The sequence below is a fragment of the Labeo rohita genome, chromosome 7 (genome assembly GCF_022985175.1).
Source record: "Labeo rohita strain BAU-BD-2019 chromosome 7, IGBB_LRoh.1.0, whole genome shotgun sequence".
Classification (NCBI taxonomy): Eukaryota; Metazoa; Chordata; class Actinopteri; order Cypriniformes; family Cyprinidae; genus Labeo; species Labeo rohita.
In genome coordinates this window covers 3,688,957-3,714,264 of record NC_066875.1, presented here as the reverse complement: position 1 = coordinate 3,714,264, position 25,308 = coordinate 3,688,957, and the positions used below count along the sequence as shown (strand labels likewise).

The 25,308-nt window shown below is 34.7% G+C and overlaps 1 protein-coding gene across 1 annotated transcript; it reads left to right on the top strand.

The window, feature by feature from the left end:
• Nucleotides 1-331: 331 nt before the first annotated feature.
• On the top strand, nucleotides 332-24,120 carry emilin2b (elastin microfibril interfacer 2b). Its single transcript, XM_051114546.1, has 9 exons — nucleotides 332-592; nucleotides 2,406-2,531; nucleotides 4,919-5,109; nucleotides 5,388-6,797; nucleotides 14,983-15,141; nucleotides 15,223-15,270; nucleotides 19,589-19,624; nucleotides 19,709-19,840; nucleotides 21,443-24,120. The coding sequence occupies exons 1-9, from the start codon at nucleotides 441-443 to the stop codon at nucleotides 21,757-21,759; spliced, it is 2,571 nt and encodes an 856-aa protein (XP_050970503.1). The 5' UTR covers nucleotides 332-440; the 3' UTR covers nucleotides 21,760-24,120.
• The last annotated feature ends 1,188 nt before the right edge of the window (nucleotides 24,121-25,308 follow it).

Here is a 25,308-nt window from a genome sequence, read left to right as displayed (position 1 = left end):
AAGCAAACTAATTTTTAAAGGGATCTAGCAGAGTAAGGCTTTAATGTGTGCTAAATAAGTACTAATGTGCATGCTAATAAGTAACTCGTTAGTAGAGAATTAGTCCCTAAATTAAAGCCTTACCGGGTTCTTTAATTTTATAGACGTTATATTATCCGTATGATTTTTTTACTATGCATTCTTAAAAGATAGCCTGCGTTTTAGCGAAATGGCTTTAATAACTTTAATAAGCAGGTCTAAAGCAGAGTGTACTAATCAGTAAAGTTGGGAACCTGATCCCGCTGTGCAGCGTCCAGTAGGAAAGTCAGCGGGGCGGGAGCTCGTGCAAACTCTCGCCACTGTCACATCTCACTGCCATCATCACCCTGTCAAGAAACTTTAAAAAACTTTTTATACATGCTTGGATAAGGTGGACGCTGACTGTGGTTGGGTGATTAGAAATGAAGTGCGTCCTCACAGGTTACTCGCACTTCTGTGCAGCGCTTTTATTTATTAGTCTCATTACCTTTCCTTTGACTAATGGGACTCCGTCGAGGTATAGTCTGTTCCAGGGCAGCCCGTATTCCAGCTCTGTTTCGAGACAACGAAATCAGTAAGTGTCCTTCTTTATGGTGTTGGCTTTAGGAAAAACGTGGGCTATGAGTTATTGAGTTATCTTGGGTAAATGTGGTTTTGAGAGTAGCAGGATATAATATATCATATATTATTAATAATAAGGACAGAGTCCATCTCTTGTCTAATGGTTTTATTTTTTTTTCTTCCGGATGTTTCGATGCAATAGACATATTGTGTGTAACACAGTAGTTATTCTAGTAGCCTATAACTACTGTTATCTAACAAGAAATTCTGATTACCGATTTATTATTTGATATTATTGTATAGTTCACTTTTAGCAAACAATTACAACTATTTTTCATGCCTCCTGAGAGCTAAGAAACGAGGAAACTCTTTGCAATGTCCTTGTTACACGTTACATGTAGTAACAACACTAAATTATGCATAATTACATACAATAACCCTTAAACTTAACCATTTAGTAAGTGCTTGTTAATTAAAAGTGCTTGAATATATAATTACACTGTAACAAGGCTACCGCTAAATACAGTGGGTAACACTTTATTTTAAGGTGTCCTTGTTACAGTGTACTGAGTAATGTTAATTAACTACATTTACTTACTATATGGTTAGGGTTTGGTTTGGGGTTTCGTGCATGTAATTATGCGTAATTAACTATTACCCTTAAGAAAATTATCCATGGGGTTATTATAGTAAATTTGTAGTAACCATGGTTTTTTTTGTATTGATTACCATTTGTAACACCACATTTTTACTACAAAAACCATGGTTAATTTGTAAGATCTTAACATGTAAGTACTAAGTAATATTAATAAACTAGATGCACTTACTATATGGTTAGGGTTAGGATTAGGATTTGTTTTAGGGTTACTTGCATGTACTTATGCATAATTAATTGTTATTATAATAGTATGTAAATGTAATGTGTGTAACAAGGACACCTTAAAATAAAGTGTTACCAAAAAGTGACACCTTATTATAATAATTAATGAGATTAAGTACTTAATTAAGTACTTCTCTTGGTAATTTTCTGCCGAGCTATTATCCATTAAATGTAAAGACTTTTCTTTTAAACTTAAAACAATAATGTGATTACGCTGTCATTATACATTTAAGTACTGAGTAATGTTAATTAACTACATGTACTTACTCTATGGTTAGGGTTAGGATTAGAGTTTGTCTTAGGGTTACTTGCATGTAATTATGAATAATTAATTGTTATTATAATAGTATGTACATGTGATGTGTGTAACAGGCACCTTAAAATGAAGTGTTACCACAATTGGGAATAAGGATAAAACAACTGTGAAAAGTCAATGCAGAAAACTCATATTAATGTACAAAGAGCCCTGTTTTTATGGACTTTTCTTAAAGCGAAGTTCATTGTATCCCACTAATAAATTTAGTGCTACTAAATCTGTCAGAAGAAATTACTCTTCAAAACCTCAAAAGCTTACAATGTTTTTACTAGGGAGTTATCATGCATTTCCATATAATTAGTAATTCCCTCTGAAAGACTGGGTAATATTACCCAGCTAACGAAAATGTGTTCCATCTAAATTCAAAATTCAAAATTTGAAAATGTTGGGAATGTTACTTTTGAATGTTCTCTGAACATTCTAAAACAAGTAGTAACATTTAAAAAATGTAACAGTTACAAAAGCATTCTACAAATGTTTAAATGATGTTTTTGTGGTAACATTGAAAACATTATAAAAGACCAGAAAACTTTAAACAAACATTCTATTAACATTTGTTCATAACTTTGAGAGGACGTTAGCCAAAAAGAATGAATGTACAGTATAAATTTGTTCTTCACTCTCTTGCAGAAACTGGTGTGCTTTTGTAGTGCATAGGAACGTGACATGCGTTGTGTTGGCGGCGAACGAAAACGTCATGGAGCCGCAGCTCCTGCCCTGTCCACCGCATCAGCCTGACTGCACACAGCGGGTGATGTAAGTGTCTCTGGAGAGCGCATGCAGTGGGCGGGGGTTGCATGGACATTTTTATTGGTGGAAGTGTACAGAGATCAGATTAGATGAGATCAGAACTGGATTGAAGTGCAATTGCTCTTAGAAGGATAAGTAGTGCAGTTAAATTGGACCCACTGACTGGCAGGCCATTGCTTTATCAGCATCCAAATTATTTACGACCTCTGAAGGGCCAGGGGCCACACTGAACAGTCTGTTTTAGCCTGTGTAAATTGTCCAGAATCCGTGAGAACCTTTTCAGAAATGCTGCAATTAGAAAGTCACACACGTTCGTACACATCACCCGCTTTTAAAGCTGCGCTCCAGATGTGTGTCGCTGCTGGAGTAAATCCTAATAAATTATGAACGTAATTCTGCCCTTTGTTGTTTATGTTTGCACGGCTCATTAAAACAGGAATGCTTCTTTTTGTGGACAGAGTGGTTAGGCGAAAAAAATGAGTGACATTTTTTTAAATCTCGCAGGACTGTTGTCACCTCGCTTCTTCTGAAACGTGCAGCAAACATCCAGGATATGTGCTGTTCAGTGGTCTGTCACTTTAATGTGGTAGTTAAAGCTTAAGTGTGTTAAATACTTTCCTATGTAGAAAGGAAAAACTTTTTTTTGATAATTGGCCTTTTTATGAACTAAGGCAATGTTAGCTTAGGTTAAATGTTTTGTTGTCTTTAAACAATATATTTATTTTGGGAGAAAATAATTATTAAAATGTGTGCTCTCACATGCATTCAAGGTGTAAAGAAAATGGTTTATATTGTGACACGGGTCAATAAAATGAAGCATTTGAAAAAGAAGCACACTGTGGCATATTTAAAAAAGAGCACTTATTACAGAAATAAAAGAATATAGTGCATACTAAATGTCATTTTTCTGACAGTTAAATGCATGTCAATCACAATAATATTTGACTGTATTATAGATTCAGTTTATAGGCAAACTTTAGTGTGCTTTTTCATTATTTTTTTGCAAACTGTGCTTTTTAAATGTGTGTTTAGAAACATACAGTTGAGGTCAAAAGTTTCCATACAACTTGCAGAATCTGTGAAATGTTAATTATTTTACCAAAATAAGAGGGATCATAAAAAATGCATGTTATTTTTTATTTAGTACTGACCCAAATAAGATAAATGATAGATAAACGATGTCCTGAACAGTTAAACTGCCTGCTGTTCTTCAGAAAAATTGTTCAGGTCCCACAAATTCTTTGGTTTTTCAACATTTTTGTGTATTTGAACCCTTTCCAACAAGGATTGTATGATTTTGAGATCCAACTTTTCACACTGAGGACAACTGAGGGACTCATATGCAACTATTACAAAAGGTTCACTGATTCTCCAGAAAAAAACACAATGCATTAAGAGCCGGGGAGTTTAAACTTTTTCAATTTAAAGATCAAGGTTAATTTAACTTATTTTGTCTTTTTGGAAACATGCAAGTATCTTCTGTAGCTTCTGAAGGTCAGTACTAAATGGAAAAAAAAGATGTTTAGGCAAAATAAGAAAAATGTACACATCTTCCTTCTGTTCAAAAGTTTTTCACCCCCAGCTCTTAATGCATCATGTTTTTTTTCTGGCACAACAGTGAGCATTTGAACCTTCTGTAATAGTTGCATATGAGTCGCTCATTTGTCCTCAGTGTGAAAAGATCTCAAAATCATACAGTCATTGTTGGAAAGAGTTGAAATACACACAAATGCTGAAAAACCAAAGAATATGTGAGACCTAAAGGATTTTTCTGGAGAACAGTGGACAGTTTAACTGTTCAGGACAAACAAGAGACTCATAAACAACTATCACTAAACAAAAAAACACAGCTGTAGATCATTCAGATAACAACACAATATTAAGAATCAAGCGTATGTAATCGTTTAAATGGTGTCATTTTTATAAATTCAACTATTTTTTTCTCTTGTGGACTATGTGTAAACGTCATTCACATGAAATATTTTATTCAGGTCAGTACTAAATAAAAAAAAACATGCTTTTTAAGCATATCTGAACATTTCGGACTCAGTGTGCAAGGACCTTAAGTGCAGAAACATTGTGTTTGCTGTGTAAACATGATGCTTGCTGTAGTTCTTCTACACTAAATGTAAACATGCATGTATTCATCTCACCTGCATAAAAACTGATTCAGTATTCTTCAAAATGATGCAAAAGTAACATGACACATTACTTTTCAATTAAATGTAACTATGTGATGCAATTAGTTACTTTTTTAGGAAATAACACCGTATGTAATGTATTATTTTTAAAAGTACCTACCTTAACACTGAGGTGAAGTACATACAATATGCATACAGTGATTAATGGTTTATATCAGCTTTTAACAGCATAATCCATAACTCTCTTTCTAGGTATCATACTCAAATGAGGCCCATGTACAAAATAGGCTACAAACAAGTAACTGAACTGGAATGGAGGTGCTGTCCAGGATATCAAGGTCATGACTGTAAAGAGCTGAAAAATAGCCTACAGAAACCCAATGTTGTTGAAGAACCACGTCAAGATGTTCCTTTAACCAACAACCAACAGCCAAGCATAATAGGTATGTGTTTTTAATTACTTTGAATTTGGAAAATTGTCATATTTGATCTACATCTACATCTTCAGAGGACCTGTCAGCAATTTTTTCTGAGTAATCAACTTTAAAAAGTGTTTATGCAATAAATTACATTCCTCTAACTTAATGTTGTTCATTGGTTGAACATCCTTTCATTAGAAGTTGTCATAAAATTATAGAAGACTGATGCCAACTGTTATGTTAATTTCTTTCTTCAGCCAAAATATTTTTAGAGTAAGTACATGTGATTTTGGTTGTTCTAGGAGCAGACGTGAAACATCCGTGGTCTCAACCTGGGCAGAAAGGACATCATAGCAGTCAACTGGGAGATTATGGAGATCATCAACAGGACAGTCAACGAGTTAAGGCTTTAGAAGAAGAAGTGGAGCGTCTTTCTCAGACAGTACTCAGCCTGCAAGCCACTTCATCAGCCAATGCAAACCTACGGGTAGATCTACAGGAAGACGTTACCAAATACGTTCTAAACATGTTGGGGAATCTGCAACAGCCACAGGATGTCAAAACGGGTGGAATCGAGAGCATTACGCTCCCGTACGACCTCCATCCATCACCAGGCACCGATGAACTTCAGAACCAAATTACCCAGCTCTCCAACACCATCAGTACCAATGCTAATAGCATCCAACATCTGCTGATGAGGATCCAGAACATTGATGGACAGTTGGAGCATCTAACACAAGCAAGCAATACTGGACCACTTCCAACGGCTCCAGCCAATGAGTGTCAGTGTCAGGCGTACATCGATGAGAAGCTTTCCGCCCTACGTGAGGAGCTTCTTCAAGGAATGGACATTAAAATAGCAGACATGAAGAATTCATGTGACTACAAAGTAACATCCATTCAGGAACTGTGTGAGGAACAAGAAAACTCTTACATGAGCTTGGCCGAGCTCCTTGATTCCAAAGAGACTGAACTCCGCAAGGAGATCCAAGACTTACGTCTCCATCAAACCCAAGAGTTGGACAATGCTGAGGTCCAGAAGCTCAAAGACACCCAGCAGATGCTCCAGGATGCCATTAGAGAGCAGAACGCCACTATTGCACAGATAAATGCACAAGGGCAGGTCCTGGAGGCAAGGGTTAGTCTTGCAGAAAAGAGCGCAGAGGTACATTGCCTCTATCTTGAGGAGAAACTGAGAAGGGAAAGACTTAAGGAAGAGGAAGACCAAAGAAAAGCTTTTGAAGAGAAGTTCAGTGGTGTTCAACATGACAACAGTACTTTCCAGCTACTCTTAGCTCAAGATCAGCGCCTGGAAGTCTTGGAGAAACAAACACAACACCTGCAGGACGAGGTGGACTCTCTAAAGAGAGATCTCAATCAGTCCATGAGTTTTGAAACCCTTTTCCAACGGGTGGAAACTCTAGAGGTGGATTCTGGGCGAGGCCAAGAGCAAGTGAAGACAATGAATGGCTTGCTTGATGGGCTTGATGGACGCATGGCTAGCATCGAAGGCGTTTGTGGTCGGTTTGAGCCAATGTCAGACAGTCTCAAACGGATTAAAGATGGACTGAACAAGCACGTCAATGGCTTGTGGACTTGCGTCCGTCAACTGAACAGTACAGTCCTCGCACATACAAGAGACATTAACACGTTTAAAGCAAATTCACACATCTCAAAAGACAGCCAGGATGGGATCACTGATGCACCTACAGGTAAGCAATGCTCTTCTACAGACAACAAAAATAGGGTTTAGTTTATCCAAAGAAATAGTGCAGTATTTGCAAGGTTATCCTTGAAGCTTGGATATTCAGAAGCCTATTTCTTGGAAAACTGATGGGGTATTCAATTAAAATGACTCAAAGACTTTAGTAGAAACTTAAAAGACACCTATAGAGGGTATGCATGTGACGTCACCATCAGCTGGAGTGGCAGCTTTGTTTCAACGTGAATGCTGCGACAGAACACACAAAACACCTCTAAAACCAGACTGTACAAAAAAATTTGACAAGAAACCTCAGGTATGTTTTTACTGACTGCTGAAAGCTACTGAAAAGAGAAGCAAATTAATCACTGCAATTCAAAGAAACAAATAGTCTCCAGGCAGCAAAACACGGATTTGCAGTTATCATTTCATGTTAATATGTTGAATTGTGCTGTAAAATCCTATCCTATATATTGTATTATAGTATATTGTATTGACAAGTCTTCAACTAAATATTTACCATCTTAAATTCTACATAAATGAATGTTTTTAAATAAACACTGACAAAAAATATACAAGTTTTTCAGCTGGACGATATGACGATATATATGACATTGATATAAGTGATCACCGGGGTTTAGACCAACATATTTTATATTTACAAAATGAGTTCACAGACAAATTTGTTTTATTTAATATGACATACACTACCGTTCAAAAGTTTGGGGTCAGTAAGACTTGTAATAGTCTTTAAAGAAGTCTCTTATGCTCATCAAGGCTGCATTTATTTGATTAAAAATATAGAAAAAAACAGTAATATTGCAAAATGTTTTTACAATATAAAATAATATTTTTTATTTTAACATACTTTAAAATAGAATTTATTCCTGTGATGAAAAGCTGAATTTTTATCAGCTGTTACTCCAGTCTTAAGTGTCACATGATCCTTCAGAAATCATTCTAATATGCGGATTTATTATTAGAATGATCAGTGTTGGATAATATCAACAGTTGTGCTGCCAAATATTTTTTGGAACCTGTGATTTTTTTATTTATTTATTTTTTTTTTTCAGGATTCTTTCATGAATAACAAGTTTAAAAAGTACAGTGTTTATTCAAAATATAAATATTTTATAACAATGTAAATTATTTATTATGAACTTTTAATAAACTTTTAATTATTAACTTAATACATCCTTGGTGAATAAAAGTATTAATTTCTTAAAAAAAAGAAACAATAAAAATGTACTGACCCCAAACTTTTGAACGGTAGTGTATAAGTGTTAGAAAACACAGTTCCTGGCTGCATCAATATCCATTGACCACTGGATATTTGTTAAGTTGTTAGGAACATTATATCAAGTTTAGCAACCTTTAGTTTAAACTGATTATCATTTGTTTTACTCACATTTTCGCATCTTCCCTATTAAATCTATTCACGCTGAAGGCTCTTTTGCAACTCAGTATGGCTGAGGGGTGTGTCCCGGCGGGAAAGTGATGTCACTGCATACTCTCTATTATGCCCCTTTTTTACAAGATGTAATATTGGTCTTGGGTGTCTCCAGAATGTGTCTGTGAAGTTTCAGGTCAAAATACCCCACAGCTTTATTTTATTAAAAGTATGTCATCTTTTATGTCAAATTAAAACAAAATGTTTATAAGCTTTTTAAAAAATGTCTAATTAAAGCAATAGAATAAGAAAAAAGTAGAATAAGAAAAATAAGTCACCAATGAAATTAAATGTTTATTATAATAAGTATAACAAAATTAATTTGTACTACAGAGGTGGCACAGAAGAACACAGAAGTGGCTATTGCTGTATTTTCAGACATGTAATGAGGCTCAGAAGTGGCATGAGTGCAATTAAATTCATAAATTCATGTTGAGATTAATGTTGAGATTGTTTTAAATGTAACAATTTAAATATAGAAATATGAAATCATTTAAATAACTGAAAAGATTTTAAAATGAAACTAAAACTGCCACTAGGTGGCGGCACTGAATCATTCATTCATTTGATTTGTTCAAACGGCTGATTCATTCAGCAATGAAGCAAGTGACTGTCTTTATGAATGGGTAATTGATTCATTGACTTAGATTTAATAAAAAAAAATGTTAATTCATAAACAAAACAATGCAGTGTTTGAATGGAGATGCACAGCTTAGCTGTCACTTCATTTCAAACTGTTTTCGTCAATGAAACAGAGCAAAATCAGACAATACTGTTTTAGTCAGACAATGTAAGTCACGTAATATTAAATCATAATATTTAAATAATATTTAAAAGCTGTCTAACTATGAAACTATGGCAATGCAGGACTGTCAGTCAACGGCAGTGGGCGTGGCCTAAACAATGTGATGTCACATCGCTTAGAGAATCAAAACAGCACGCCTAATGAGACTGGTTTGGTTTAATGAGGATTTAAAAATAAGCAGTAGGTGGATTTTTTTTATTATTGTAGGGTGGTTGTGTTTACACACTGCCAGCACACATTTGTGTCCAAACACCATGTAAAAGTGGATTTTGCCTAATAGGTGCCCTTTAACGTTGTTGTTCTAAACCATATTGCAAGTTACACCTAAACCCACAGGGCTGAAGGGAACAATTACATTTCAATAAAATTTATTGAAAAAAGGCTGCAGGTTAAAAAAAAAAAGTTACAAAAGTTCTTAATAAGTGTTAAAGTGTTTTGGAGCCCCAACAAAAAATAAAAATCCAGAAACCGTCTAGGTTATAGAATTATCAGAAATTAATATGCAATATTAAAAATCATAACCATTAAAAATGTACTAACCATTTTGACGTTGCAAATAAGGAAAGGAATATTTTTTTTAGCATCTGCCATTTTCTACACCATGTTCCTAATTCCTATTGGTAGTACTTACTTTTTTATAATATGTGAAAACATGTCTGTATATGTCTGGTTTTCTTGTGTTGAACTTGTTTGGCGATGCATTAATATGGATGGTAAGTTGCAACATGTAATAGCTTCTAAAATATTTTTCTGATACAATCTTAATTGCACCTTGGTCTTTCAAAGCTGTAATGCAGTACTTTGCAAATTTTCTCTTGAACCATAAGCTGCTTTGACTTATTAAATAATAGTATTACTGTAACATTTCCAGAACTTTTGGGTAATTACACCATATCTACTGTGCATGCAAGTCTGCTCATTCACAAATCAGCACGGAAATATTGGTAAACTCTAAAATGTCAGTCTTCGGAAGTGACCTTTAAATGCACTGCACCTTTTTACTAATTTGCCTGGATGAGAAGAATCTCTGTCCAGTTTAACAACATCGTTACTGTCAATATCATGGAATAATTGTGTCAACTCTATCAGATCTTTGTGATTGGTGCAGAGCAAACTTCCTACACCAGTGTGCCCTGACCTTTTAGGTTGTATGTGCAAAAGTCCCAGTAGTCTCTTTAGAAATTTCCTGCCCCTACTATCAAATAAAGAGGGGAAAAAGTCTGAAAATCTGATCTAATACATTCTTTAAAATAAAGGTTTTGAAACAGTTTTTCCACATTAGTGCTATCGCAGAAACATTTTTGGTTCCAAAAAAGAACCTTCTAGTAAATAGAACCATTTCTCACTTAGTTTAAAGAACATTTTAATATTCGAAAGAACATTTACCACTGTAAAGAACCTTTTGCCCAATAGAAAAGTTCCATGGTTGTTGAAGGATCTTTATGGATAGATGTCAAAAAAGAACCTGTTTTTAAGAGTGTAAGCAACTCATCTGTTTTTGTCAATGCTTCTAGTCAAAACGCCTTTTGAGTTTCTGGAAGCTTCTGTTGTACGAGCTCCCCAATGCAAATGCGGTCTACGGTGTGCATGAGGTTGTGTTTTTAGAGGGATTTCCTTTACAAACACAAGAATGTTTGTGTGTTTTAAGCAGGTAAGTCCCAGGGAAAGTAGTGTTTCCCCTTTACGTATTAATTGTAGACACATGTTACAACTGGAGAGGCTTTAGAGTTGTGCAACGTCTGGACTTTTGTGACATTATAGTGTGTGTGTGTGTGTATGTGTGAGCATGCATGTGGGCATCTGCTTCTCATTTGGTGATTTTTTTTTTTTTGTTCACAATTTACAAGATGTTCTGAACACACTAGTCAGTTTGGCGTTTCACCTATTGCAGTTGATACTATTGCAACACACATCAGCAAAATATAAAATGCTAATGTAAAATGGTGTAGGGACGAGGCCAAAAAGTGATCTGTAAACAGCTTTGTTTGGAGTAAATCAAAAGGATATATTCAAGGGGTCTAGGAAGTTAAGAATTTTGTGTGCATGTGGTTGCACTTCATTTTACAGTACTTGCATTTACTTGTAATTACAGTGTACTTACCTGAAAGTACTGGGTAATATAAGGTAACTACATGGGTTAAGATTAGGTGCAGGTTCTGGGTAAGTACCTAGTTATTTCCCAGTTATTTTAATTGCTATAAGAAGTTTATTGTATGTACATGCAGGACTGTAAAATAAATAGCTGCCAAGAAAGCCAGTGCATCATGAGTATGAATATAAGAAAAACACTACAGTAAGGTCCCATTAACAGACATTAAGTAATAATAATGGTCACATTTGTTACAGTATTTGTACAAAAGAACAAATTTATACTCTTGTGCGTTATGTATCATGCACTTTATCATCTTTGACAGACAGCATGCTGTAATTTCTCCCTTTTGGAAAGCGATGATGGATGCATTTAAAAACATCCAGTATTGTAGGCTTTCCAGAAAATGAGTGCACTTTCTGGACCTCTGTTTTTCATAAATACTACCTTGTATTGTGCACATTACTTTTTGACAGACATTAATGTTGTGATATTCAGAGGAGGTGGATTTGAGAACAGATGGATTTTAAAGTAATAACTATTTATTTTTTAGCCTGCAAGTATTCAGTGATTGATGCCCATTAGTGTGTTATGTTCATGTTTTTATTTCTAATACTTCTGAGAGTTTTTGACGGAAATGATAACATGCATAAGGGGGAACTATATCCGATTTTTGGTTAATTATGAAACACGCTGGAGACATCTGTAATGCTTTTTGTGTACACAGTAAAAAACAATTTGTTGATTCAACTTAAAATAATTTGTTACCCGGCTGCCTTAAAATTTTAAGTTCAGTCAACTCAAAAACGTTTTGTCAACTTGAAGTGTTAAGTTGTACATGTAAGTGGCAACCTAGATATTTAAGTTTATTCAACTTAAAATTTTAAGGCAGCTGGTTAACAAGCCCAGCTTCTAGGTTTAACAAACCAAATTGTTTGTTTAGTCAACTCAAATATCTAAGTTTTCACTTAGTACAACTTAACGTTTCAAGTCGACAAAACTTATTTAAGTTGATTGAACTTAAAATGTCAAGTCTGCAGGGTAATAAATTATTTTAAGTTGACTCAACAAATTGTGTATTGTTTTTTACAGTGTAGTTCATTATACTTATTTTATGAAATGGTTTATCTCGTGGCTTAAATTACATTAGAGACACGTGTTTGGCTTGTCAAAAATCAAAGTTTTGAAAATCAAGTTAGTCTTTCACTGGGAAAGGAGTGGTTTTGATGCACAAAGTTGTTTTAGATATCTTCTATGACAGAATTCTATTACTTAAACCCATGAAAATGCAGATCCTGTTGTAAATAGTAGTAAAAAAGTGACGTTTTTATAACTCTCGTCTTGTTGCATTATTACCCTTTGAGCAGTGAGCAGCTTTGTTGTAGAAATGCACTCGTCCTTCTCAGTCACATTTGACCTTTGACCTCTGAGATGATCGTTTCCTTCAAGCGTGTCTCACTGCTCACACATGTATATTTATATATTTTATCTGGAGGCTAATTGTGGGACTCCATTCAGGAAGAGTGGCCATTAGTTTATCAGAAAGACATTGATATAACCACTGCATTATCCCATGATTCAATGTCCTCTTTGTTCCTCCTTCCTGTTCCTCTCTCTGCAATAAACAGACAATCTCTTTTAATGCATTTCTTTCTTAAGATAAATGCAACACATGTAGAGGGGCTTTGAGACCTCCTTCATTCGTCTGTGGCCCCTTTCAGTCTTATTAAAATACCGAAATATGTTTGTGTGTGGTAAACCTCTGAAACAAGGCAGAAGGTTTCTTTGGTCCAATAAAAGTACAGTTCAGTTTATAGTTACACAGTTAAATCCATATGGAACAATATGTTATACAAAGTATCTTTCAGTTTCAGGCATTTTCCACATTGCTTAAAAATAATACAATTAGGGCCCTATGAAATACATTTGATTTTTTCCCAAACAGTTGTTTGTTTTAATATTTCTCAACTCTGTTTTAATGGTTAAATTTTAGTATTGAAAAAGCATGTCTAATTAATTTAAATCATGAAACCTTTACCATTTATTAAAATAAAAAAAATTAAAAAAAGTTTTCCAGGATTCCATTTTAATTTTAATATTTGAAAAGCATGTCTAATTAATTACATTTCTAAAACAACTTAATTAATTAATTTAGTTTGTTAGTAATAATAGGGAATTAAAAAGTTCCAAGTTTCATATTAAAATAGTCTTTTAAATTTGAATCGTTTATTATGCACAGACACTAGTCTGCATTACTTTCCAACATTCCAAAATATACATTAAATTCCATTTTTATGACTGAATTCCATGATTCCGTTCGTGGTTTCTGCTTTGTGGAAATCATAGAGCCCTAAATAATAGTAACAAGCATAATTCTGGTATTTGTTACTGCCCTTTTGTTTCTTGTCGCCTACTTTTCTGACCATTCATGAACAAATAACCTGTGAAATGTAGCTTTAGTTTAACTGGATTTTGCCAGCTTGATCAAGTGGATTTTGATTCAGACGTGACTGAAAGTTTTGATGACAAAGTGGATGAGTTCTATTTCCACTAGTTTGGCCCATTCAGGGTCATCTATGAGCATGACAAGCAGGCATTATCGCATAATTTGGCCAAATAGGTGATGTAGAGGCACCTCAGTAATAACTAATGCTAAATAATGTTTTATTAAAAATGTAAAAAGTTTTTTGTGAAGGTTATGTTTAAGGGTCGGTTTAGGGAATTGAAAATATCCTTAGCTCAGCATAAAAAGCATTACACCTATGGAAAGTCCTTGTAATATAGGAGTGCCAACATATGCATGTGTTTTAGTCGATGAGATCATGTGAGCAATCGGGTGTGACATGTAAAACTGCTCCATTTCTCGTTCTCTCATTGTTGGGAAGCAACTTATTTTCTCAGTAGCATGAGAACACTAAAAAAAATGATGTGAAATTTACAGTCAGAAAATGGCAGCTGTGGTTGCTTCACCTTAAAAAATACTATAGAAACATTTTAAGTTTTACAGATTTAACTTGAATTTACAGTAAAAATGATGTACATCAACTGTAAAATATCATAAAATGACAGAATTGTCATTTCATGAGTCATGAGGATGGATTCTTTTAAACCAGATGGCGTTGCATGTCATGTCTGCTAATTATTCTGTCCTCCCATCAGCATTCTTCTACCTTTCTCCAGATGTTCATAAGACTTTTTTAGATTTTTCTTACCTCCTGTCTAGAATGTGACAAAATTTGGTGCACGTATTTAAGTTTTATGTTCAGACTTGTTAAACTATAGAGCGGAAATAGGCTCTCCACACTCTTTCACCAATGCATCAAAATTTGTATCAAACAATTCAGTATAAATCTACAAACTTTTATAATGTAAATCATATTGTTCATCAACTTGTTTGTTAAGTTTTCTTTTTAATGCAGCTTATGTTTTTCACAATTGTAGAGCACAATGTATCTCTTTTTGAAAACAGCTACAGAAAAAAAGATGACTTCAGATTTTAGGTTTGAGATTACTCTGATTTCATTTTATTTGCAAAGAACACAATCAGCAGAACCACCATAAAAATGAGCTAAATATAGCCGCTTATACTGTTTTTTATAAGTACAGCTTTCATGCAAAATCTTTACACAGAATGTAACAACGAGCCACTTTAAATTGCAAAGTTAAATTGCTAAAAATTAAGATGCATCGAGAGTCGTTTTGGAATTGGGTCATTAACAAAATCATAAATTAAAATGAAATCAGTGCTGGGATTTCTTCTTGTATACAGCAAAGTCACACCTGTTAACTGCCAGGCAGTCTTTATTTCTTCTTGTCTCAGTCTCAGCCATCACTCTTCTGCCTCTCTCCAGGTGTTCCTGAAAATACAACGGCTGTAAAAGTTTCCGTGGAGGGAGGTCAACCACTCCCATCACTGGAAACAGCGCCTCGGGTAACCAAAACCTCTTCTTACACTCCTCAGGGGATCAATGGGAGCATGCCGTCCATTACGGGCTATGCAGGAGCACCAGGTAAGCATATTCATATTTGTATATTTGTACCTACAGTGGATTGGGGTTACCTCACAGAATTTGTTTAATTGTTCTCGACAGGTTATCCAGGGATTCCAGTTGCCGCTCTCGGTCCTGACTCCGTTTCTGGTATTCAACACGTTATTAAAGCTGAACAGTGTTGGGGAATTACTGAATAATATAAATAGCCACAAGTGGCAATTATCAAGGTTCAAGCTTTATGATGTACATGATACGTACATGATGCATAAAACTGCAAATCAGACATACAACCTATGAGTTTGAAAGCAAATGCCAAAACTTATAGAAATGGATACAAAACTAAATGATCTTATTATAAAGCCATCTTGTTTCCAATTCTTACTAAATTTGGTACACTGCCTAATGTGAACACCCTGTATGTATTTGCCAAACTTGATAGTGATCAGCCATTCACAACTGTAAAAATACAGTGTTCAAGTATGGATACTGCAAAAAAATACTCAATTAGAAGTCAAAGAAGTCTAACCAAAAATTTACTTCAATGAAAGTAAACAAAACAAAAGACAAAAATTAACTAATGAAATCAAGAAAAAGATCAAGTTACAAAAATACTTATGTAAAGAGACTTTTTTCCCCCAAAAAGTCAGTTTAAAGAGTAAAGAGACAGTTTTCCCAATGGCCCACCACTTTTTTCCTGTATTTTTAGATTTGGCTGGCAATCAGCAGTATAAGATGGATAATCTAACTGATCTTCCTGGAATTTATTTAATAAACATATTTAGAAGACATTTACAAACTGATAATTCTATAAATAGCCCCAAGAAACATTCACATGTACAGACAAAATGCATGCACATCCTAACAAAATGCTTGTACATAAAACAGTCACACATAAAATTGCTTTTACATTTCACATATGCATATAACATTTTACTCTTCTCTCACACACACATATACACTAATAACTGGACATTCACTGTACAGATGTACATGTTTTCTTGCTATGCAAGTATGTGTCCCCAATCCATTTCAAGATCATTATTGCTTTTGCATCAGATAATTACTGCATCTGCCACAGACATTAAATAATACAATGAGATATCTCATACTCAAGGTCTTTTTTAATGTAAATTCATATACATGATCATTCATTTGCACATTGTTTTCACTGGACCAATCAGCCGTAAGCTCGTGGCTCGAATAAGTGGTGCATTGGATGCTTCATGTGGAGACAGAATTGATGATTGATTGATGCATATAGAGATGCATTTAATATGCATCAAGATGAAATCAAATATTATATTGATGAGTTACGATACAGGAAGAATGTTAAATAATAGAGGACCCAGGATTGAGCCTTGAGGGACACCACAAGATATCTCATGATGTTTGAAGGTGTAAGAACCCAGCTTAACGTAGTTTTCCCTGTTGCTTAAGTAGGATCTAAACCAGTAAAAGACTGGACCTGATAGACCAGCCCAGTTGTGCAGTTCATTTAAGTAGTTCAAAGATCAAAGTCATGGTTGAATTCAGTGTTGGGGAGTAACTAGTAATGGAATTACGGAATTTAATTACAAAATAAATGTAACTGTAATTAGTTACAGTTACTGAGAAAAAATGTGTAATTAAATTACAGTTACTTTTAAAAATGTTAATGATTACAAAGGGGGTTACATTTTTTTCACATCCACATACAGATTTCGTTGAATTTTCCAAAATTGCATTGACTGCTCTAAAATGAGACACCAATGTTTCAGGAGTTTAGGACACACAAAAGCTGATTCTTAACTGTTTTATTTCCTATTTGGGTTTATGCATAAACTTTATTTTCTAAGATTAATTGTTTTTTTCCAAGGCATTGTTAGATGCCAGTGTTTCCTGTCATAACTATGCAAACCATTTGATTTCAAAACCAGTATCATAGCTATTAAACTATTTCTTGTTATGATTTCAGAACTGTATTTAACCTCAGAATGATCTCAAAGTAAATAAGAGGTGTTAAGTCTGAATTTGTGTGGCTGTGCTTTAAAGGAGAAGTCCACTTTCAGAACAACAATTCTCAAATAATTTACTCACCCCTTTGTCATCCAAGATGTTCATGTCTTTCTGTCTTCAGTCGCAAAGAAATTGTGGTTTTTGAGGAAAACATTTTTTTGATTTTTGACAGATTTTTATCCATATAATGGACTGATATGGTGCCCCGATTTTGAACTTCCAAAATGTAGTTTAAATGCAGCTTCAAAAGGCCCTACACGATCCCAGCCGAGGGATCGTTTAGGGGTCTTATCTAGCGAAACGATCTGTCATTTTTTTCAGAAAATAAAAATTTGTATACTTTTTAAACACAAAAGGCTCTGGGATGCGCGTTCACTTACTACTGAATCATGTCGAAAGGTCACGTGGAACGTAGGCGGATCCACAGACCCAGTGTTTACCAAACGAACGTGCAAAGACTAAGAAAGTGCAAGTAAGTCAAACGCTGTTTATAAACAAAAAGGTACAACGATTTTGGACGATTCTGAAGTTGTGAAGTTGTAGGAGAAAATAACATGGAGCTTTTCGACATACTCTACCTTTCTGAGCTGGAGTACACAGACAATGAACTTGTGGTGATTCGAAGACGTGATTCTTAGTAGTGATGGGAAGTTCAGATCATTTTACCGACTCTGACCTTTTTTCAAGTCATTTTGTTCATTTTATTAAAATCAGCATCACGTGACAGCCCCATAAGATGAATGAATGACTTGAAAAACCCGAAGACTCGAAACAGGTGAACTAATTCCAGTACAGAACCTAATAGGATGTTGCGCATGCACGACTGAACGAATCACTCCCCGAGAGGACTCATTCTTCCCAAGTCACATTAAAGGTTTGTTCAAAATGAACGAATCGTTCAAGAACGACTTGTGGACGTGCATCCAAGAGCCTGTGCTACACAAGCGTTTGTGCTTAAAACATATACAAATTTTTATTTTTCGAAAACAATGGCCGATCATTTCGCTAGATAAGATCCTTCATCCTCGGCTGGGATCGTTTAGAACCCTTTGAAGCTGCATTTAAACTACATTTTGGAAGTTCAAAATCAGGGCACCAATGAAGTCTATTATATGGAGAAAAATCCTGAAATGCTTTCCTCACAAACCATAATTTCTTTATGACTGAAGACAGAAAGACATGAACATCTTGGATGACAAGGGGGTGAGTAAATTATTTGTGAATTGTTGTTCTGGAAGTGGACTTCTCCTTTAAATTAAATTCTCTGGCTCTGTGAAATGCGTGATTCTGATTGGTCAGTCATGACATTCCAAGGTATGTTATTCCTGATAACAACTGGTAAAAGCCAATAACTCAGACTCATTTGGGCAACTTAAGTCGGTGCTATACAGATGATAATTTCCTAATTCTGTCAACTTGCCACTTGCTAGCAACTGATTTCTTCATGGAAGCTTTGTGTTCAAATATTTCAACTCAGATCAGTGTTTTGTGTCTAATTATTTACTTTTGTGGCAAGCAGCTGTGTGGGATAATTTACATCCACCCAGTTGTTATTGCAAAATAAAGATGCATATTATCCCTTACTTATTATAATCTTAATCAGTGTTGAGTGCTACTGTAAGGTTAACTCTGCCTGATTTAAATGTTTAAAATGATCAACAGTTGAAAATATTAGAAATTTAGAAAATTAATCAAAAAGTAATCAAAAGTAATGTACTTTAATAAAGTAATTGAAAAGTTACACTACTTATTATAGATATACATTATAGATAGAGTAACTTAGAGTAATCTGTAACCTATTACACTTCCAAACTAACCTTTCCAACACTGGTTGAAATTGTCAAAAAAAAAAGCAGCACTGAGATCTAAAAGAAGCAGGACAGACAGATGACCCTATAACTGTCAGATTCCCTAATAACTTTAAACAGCATTTAACTCAGGTTGTTTTTAGTTTTATAATGGCAACACTATTTCTCCATGGGACTTTAGGGGTCCATGAGACCTCCCAGAGAGCATAGACTTCATTCTTAAGGGGGCAACAGAGTCAAATGCCCCGGACAGGAAAGATTAAAGCACTCCGCCACAGTGTCTGTGGAGGGGGATGTAAGAGGAGGAAGGAATGATATGAGCTCCATGGAAGTCACAGCAGTATCAGCAGTAAGATATATGTGACAGTCCTCTTATCACTACAAAAGTGTTGAGTTATGTTAGTATATACATACTGATGCCACCCTGGGTTGCACTGATAACAGTAGTGTTCACAAATCAACAAAATGAAAGATTTTTTCTTAGTACTAGTAGTGAAGCTAGTTTTCAATAGTTTTTCAGTAGATTAAGAACTTTAAAACTGTAGATTGCCAGACTAACAGAAATGCATATTTTGAAGTTGCTTCCCCAACACTGGCAGAACATTACAAATATGCTTTAATAATATGAGATATTAACAACTGTCTCTTTCCCATATCTACAGCACAGATTCCACTGAAGACGGTTCAGATGGCCACAGGTACAACTAAGCCTCTCATATATTTTGCAAAGCTGAATTGTCAGTAAGTAACAGTAGAGTAAGTACGTGTGTGTGTTTATGCAGGAGAAGGGCGATTGATGACCTCTGTGTCGTTTTCGGCTGGTCTGACGCTTGTGCCATTCCCTGGAGATATCGGTATCATCCGGTTCAACAATGTTCTGTTAAATGATGGAAAACACTATGATCCACAAACAGGTACATTCATGAATTACCATTTATTTATAGTGTTTGTTAAAGCTTCCCTTGTGAAAAGAAATGCACGTAATTGTATTGATGTGCACTTGTATTGAACTTCAAATTTTAAAAGAATTAAAAAAAAAACTGTACTTGCAGATAATATAATATTATATGTGACCCTGGACCACAAAACTAGTCATAAGGGTCAATTTTTTGGGAGATTTATACATCATCTGAATAAATAAGCTTTCCTTTGATGTACTGTGGTTTGTTAGGATAGGACAATATTTGGCCGTGATACAGCTATTTGAAAATCTGGAATCTGAGGGTGCAAAAAAATGAATATTGAGAAAATCACCTTTAAAGTTGTCCAAATTACGTTTTTAGCGATGCATATTACAAATCAAAATTACGTTTTGATATATTTACAGTAGGAAATTTACTAAATACCTTCATGGAACATGATCTTTGCTTAATATCCTAATGATTTTTTGGCATAAAATTGATCATTTTGACCCAAACAATGCTATTGCTACAAATATACCCGTGCTTCTTATGACTGGTTTTGTGGTCCAGGGTCACATATACAAAAATATAAATAAAAGTGGCCTTTTATATGAATAATAAGCCACTTATGTGACTAAAATAGAGACACTTTCATGACTGTTTCTTAATACACTTAAGTACACTTTTAAAAAGTGGCCTTTGTAATGTCAAATCGAAAGTCATCATCATATTTATTCTAATCGTTGTTCTTTGACTTACACTTATTTTGATATGTTGAATGACTAATATACTAAGCACATTTATTTTATTTTTTTAAATACACTTAAGTGCATTTTGTAATAAATGTTTTACTTTAAATCATTGTCTTAATTATTGCTAAAGTACTTTTGATGTGTTGACTAACATAATAAAGCACATGTAAAGTACTTGACTGTAATTTTAATTGTAGTGTTAATTAATATAACATTTAAATTTAACATATTTTAAATGTACTAAATTGCAGCTTCAATTTCAACAACTTCAACAAATGTGTAATTACAAAACAAATGTAAACACATGACAGTTTCAATAGAAATTAAAGAATATTTAGCTAAATGCTTGTCAGAACATTCAGTACTTTAACCATATTTCAAAGACAGTAGAATTACATATAAAGATGTACTTAAGGTCTTAATAAGTGGGTCCTAAAAAATCCACTAGCTGCATTTAATAGAAATTTAAACTATAATACAGTATAATTTAATTGCATTTAACATGCATTTAGAAAAAAACATACACCCTTTCCACTTTGGCCAGTGAATTATAGTTATATAATAATTATAACATATAATTATAATACATTTCTGTCAAAAAAAATCACACACGTCAGTGCCTATAGCCGTGTGGTTAGCACACTGACATATAGCGCAACTGTGCTTCAGCCCGACCTGGGTTGGAATTCCGACCCAGGGTCCTTTGCTGATCCTGCACCCATGCTCTCCACCCAACACTTTCCTGTCAATCTCCACTGTCCTATCACCCAAAAAAAAAAAAAAAAAAAAAAAAAAAAAAAAAAATTACACATAATAGCAATAGCATTCTACCTTTGTTCTAATTTGAATCTTTATTTTCTAGGTGTGTTCACCGTGCCCATGGACGGACGATACCTGCTCAGTGCTGTATTGACCGCTCAGGCGGGAAAAAGAGTCGAGGCCTTTCTCTCAGTAGGCAATCGCAACATCCAGAAGCTTTCCACTGCTGAAACGGGCGGCAGAGACACTCCAGACTGCGTCTGTGGAGGAACCGTCTCTGTAAGTCTTGCTCTTCACCTGAAGCAGGGCCAGAGGACGGGACTGGTGCTCACATCAGGGAGACTGGCCATTTCAGCATCCAGCGAAATCCTGTCTTCATTCAGCGGAGTTCTGCTTTACCCAACAGTAGGCAAGAGATAGCCCACAGCCAACGGCAAACAATACAGGGATAGTTCACAATAAAATGACAATTCTCCAAGTTGTTCCAAACCTGCATGAGTTTCTTTCTTCTGTTGAACAGCTGACGGTAGCCATTGACTTCCATAGAATGGTTTCCAACATTCTTCAAAATATCTTCTTTTGTGTTCAGAAGTTAGAAACTCATACAAGTTTGAAACAACTTGAGAGTGAGTAAATAATGACAGAGTTTTCATTTTTGTATGAACTATTCCTTTAAGGTTACACTCTTCATGAAAACCTTTCACTGGAGTGGTACCTACAGTTTTGTACCTTGTTTACCTGAAAAGGTGCATAATAGTACCTTGAAGGTACATATTATTACCTGAAGAGCACATATTAGTATCTATATGGCACATATTAGTACCTTTTAAAAGTGTACCGTCCCACTGACAGTTTTGTACCTTTTTTCTGAGATTTTAGGGTTGACTTAGATTCTGGTAATAAGCTACTCAACACTTTAGTTGAGGCCTTTATGCATAATGCATTATAAAGCTTTTGAACTTTTCATAAATAATTGTAAACAAAGTTTAAATGCATTGCATTTTGCATCAATATTGCACAAAAATGCTGAATGTTTGCAGATTCCTTGTTGCACATAACATTTATTATTTCTTAATGCATTGTATGCATTATAAATGAAGTATTTTAACTTTGGTTGCAATTATTGAGATAATGTAGTGCATTACAAGACATGATCAATGCATTAAGAATACTTTTATAATGCATTACATATACTAGGTTCAAGTAAAGTGCTGACAATTGTCCGACACATTAATAAAAGCAGAGAAACAGAAGGAGAATGCATTTAAAAACAATAACTGACTATAGCATTTAGAAATTGGAAAAACAAACATAATGATTTTCCAAGCTGATCTGGTAGCGTGTTAGTAAATCTACTAATCTGATTTTTATCGCAAAGGTCACCAGTTAGTCAACAAGGTCGCTTCCACCTGGACCGTGAGTCATTTCTTAGAAGTTAATTCCACACAGAGCAGTCAGAACTCCCACGTTTATGTGTGATTAATATAATGATTAAGCTATGAATTTAAAAAATGATTCACAGTCTGGGTGTAACCAGTCTTGGATCCAAATGTGGACCACAGTCTGTTTGTTAGCAGGAAAAAAAAAGCCAGAAAACCAAATCTTTTTGCACATTTCAGGAAGCCTGTACAAAGATTTCAGTAAACTGGAGCGACCAACAATTTAATTCACTGTTCAAACATATTCATACAAATCACTAAAACCTTTTCACCAGTTTTCAAAAACCTCACCGGGTTAAAATAGAAATCACGTCACCCAGTTACTGAATGAAAACACATGAATCACTGTTGTTGGATTTTGCCCAAACTCAGACATTATTACACACCATTTCCAGTTCCAGGAAGTGTATGGAATAATATGGAAGATTGGTTTTATTTTGTGTAAAGAACATGTTGGATATTTTGTCAATAGAACAATCATTTGATTGAAAAATACATATCAGCAATCACTGCTCCCAGATTATTATTTTTAATGAGATCAACTGTAAGTACCTGAGTGCATTTTATCTAACAATTTTTAAATGTCATGTTCACTGTCATTACATATATCATGTTTGCTATCTTCATATTTTTCATGCATCATTTTTAGAAAAACAGAATCAAACTGCTACAAAGGAGTGTATGAGAACCAATGATGGATCTCATCTGCAAATAAATGCCTTGTTATAAATAGTCTTGTTTTTGTTGAATTTCTTAATCAGCTTGACTTTCTGTATCTCTAATATCAACCAGGGTTGTAAATTGTTCAGCTGACGTTTTCCGAACCAGGTGTTTTTATGATTCTGATTAATATAGGAAGCAACAGAAGTAGAATATGATCATAATTCTTTGTTCTAGTAAGATCTAGCTGCTGTCTTTTTAATAGCCCAGGATGTTCATCCACTAGTATATTACAATAATCTAGTCTAGAGGTCATGAATGCATGAATTAGCTTTTTATAAATGAAGAGCATATGCGTAATGCTGTTCTACCAGCACTGGTTTTAACAGAGAAAATCTGAAACAGTATTATAAGGTGCAAAACGTAGTTGCTGTATTGACGATTGTCACTTAATAATGCACTTATTCCTCAAGTGTTTAGTTCTACATTTTATTTAATCAAACATACAAACATGCATACATTTTCAACACATTTCCTGTATTAAATATGTATTCTAGTACTCAGTGAAATGTTATAGTAGCACTGCTTGTATTAGATTAATATATTTTAGATTCTGCTTACATTGTTTTTTCGCAAGCTATTTTAGACAGAACATGCTAAGCGAATGAGTCAGTGAAAATATACTGCAAGCTAAAACAAAAAAATCTTTCCAAGATTTCCAGCAGCGGAGCTGTAGATGAGTGGATGGTGAAAAGTGGGTGTTGCATTCAATTACATTTACAGGACTCGGTTGCAAAAGAAATGATTTTTTTTGGAATAACATGCAGTGACCAATTGTACACAATAAACCTGAATCATGTGCTGAAAGTAAAAAGGCATTGTGACATGGTGCTGGGGAAAAAAGAGATGGAAGAGGAAAAAATGGCTATGCATTCTCTCACCTTGTAAGCATTTTCTACAAAACAGTTCAGAGCGCTACGTTCATATTTTGGATTCATCTGCTTGCCTGTACGCAGTATACATTTTTAATAAACTGTATACCAAATGTGGGCTTTTTTCTATCAATGGTCTTTGTCCATAATCTATATAATCTATCATTTTTTTATATGGGGGAGAAAACATTTAACAAACAACTTAGTGTGTTGCGTTCATATTCTGGGTTTTTCTGCTTGTCTGTAAATAGTATCCTGTATTAGTAAGGTGTGTACTGAATTTGTGTGTCCTCCAGTGTCACTGTTTTAAAAAAAAAGACTTGAACTAAGCACTGACCGACTTTATATTAGAGTTCAAGTTCACCCCATTGTGAACATTGTAAGCTGTCTGAACCACTGCAAGATGTTAAGAAATCAGGAAATGTTTGTCTAAAGTTTCCCAGAGCATCACTACAGTTTAGTATGGAAGCCTGTTTTTGCCACTGAATAAAAATGAAAAAGTAAAAAATTTAATCTCATAACTTTTTTCTCAGAATTGCATGATATAAATTGGCGATTGCACGTTATAAAGTAAGAATTGCAAGGTAAAAACTCACAATTGTGACCTTTTTCCATGCAATTCTGATTTATTTCTCAGAAGTGTGAGATAAATTCGCAATTGCGAGTTGAGAAGTCCAGTTCTGAGGGAAAAAATGACCGATATCACGAAGCATCAGCAATCGGCCATATTGGCGGCACTTAACATAAACAATGCCACTGAAGCGAATGAAACTCGCATATTTAGCTGATTATTGCTGCTGAAAATGGTCAGTTATTGTCATGTTTTGGGCTGTACTGATCGGTCTGAGCGGGAAAAACATTTGGAGTACTATAGACTGCCAAAAGCAAATAACAAATCAAGGAGAAGAGGGCAAAAACTGTGGAACAAGAGGTTGGCC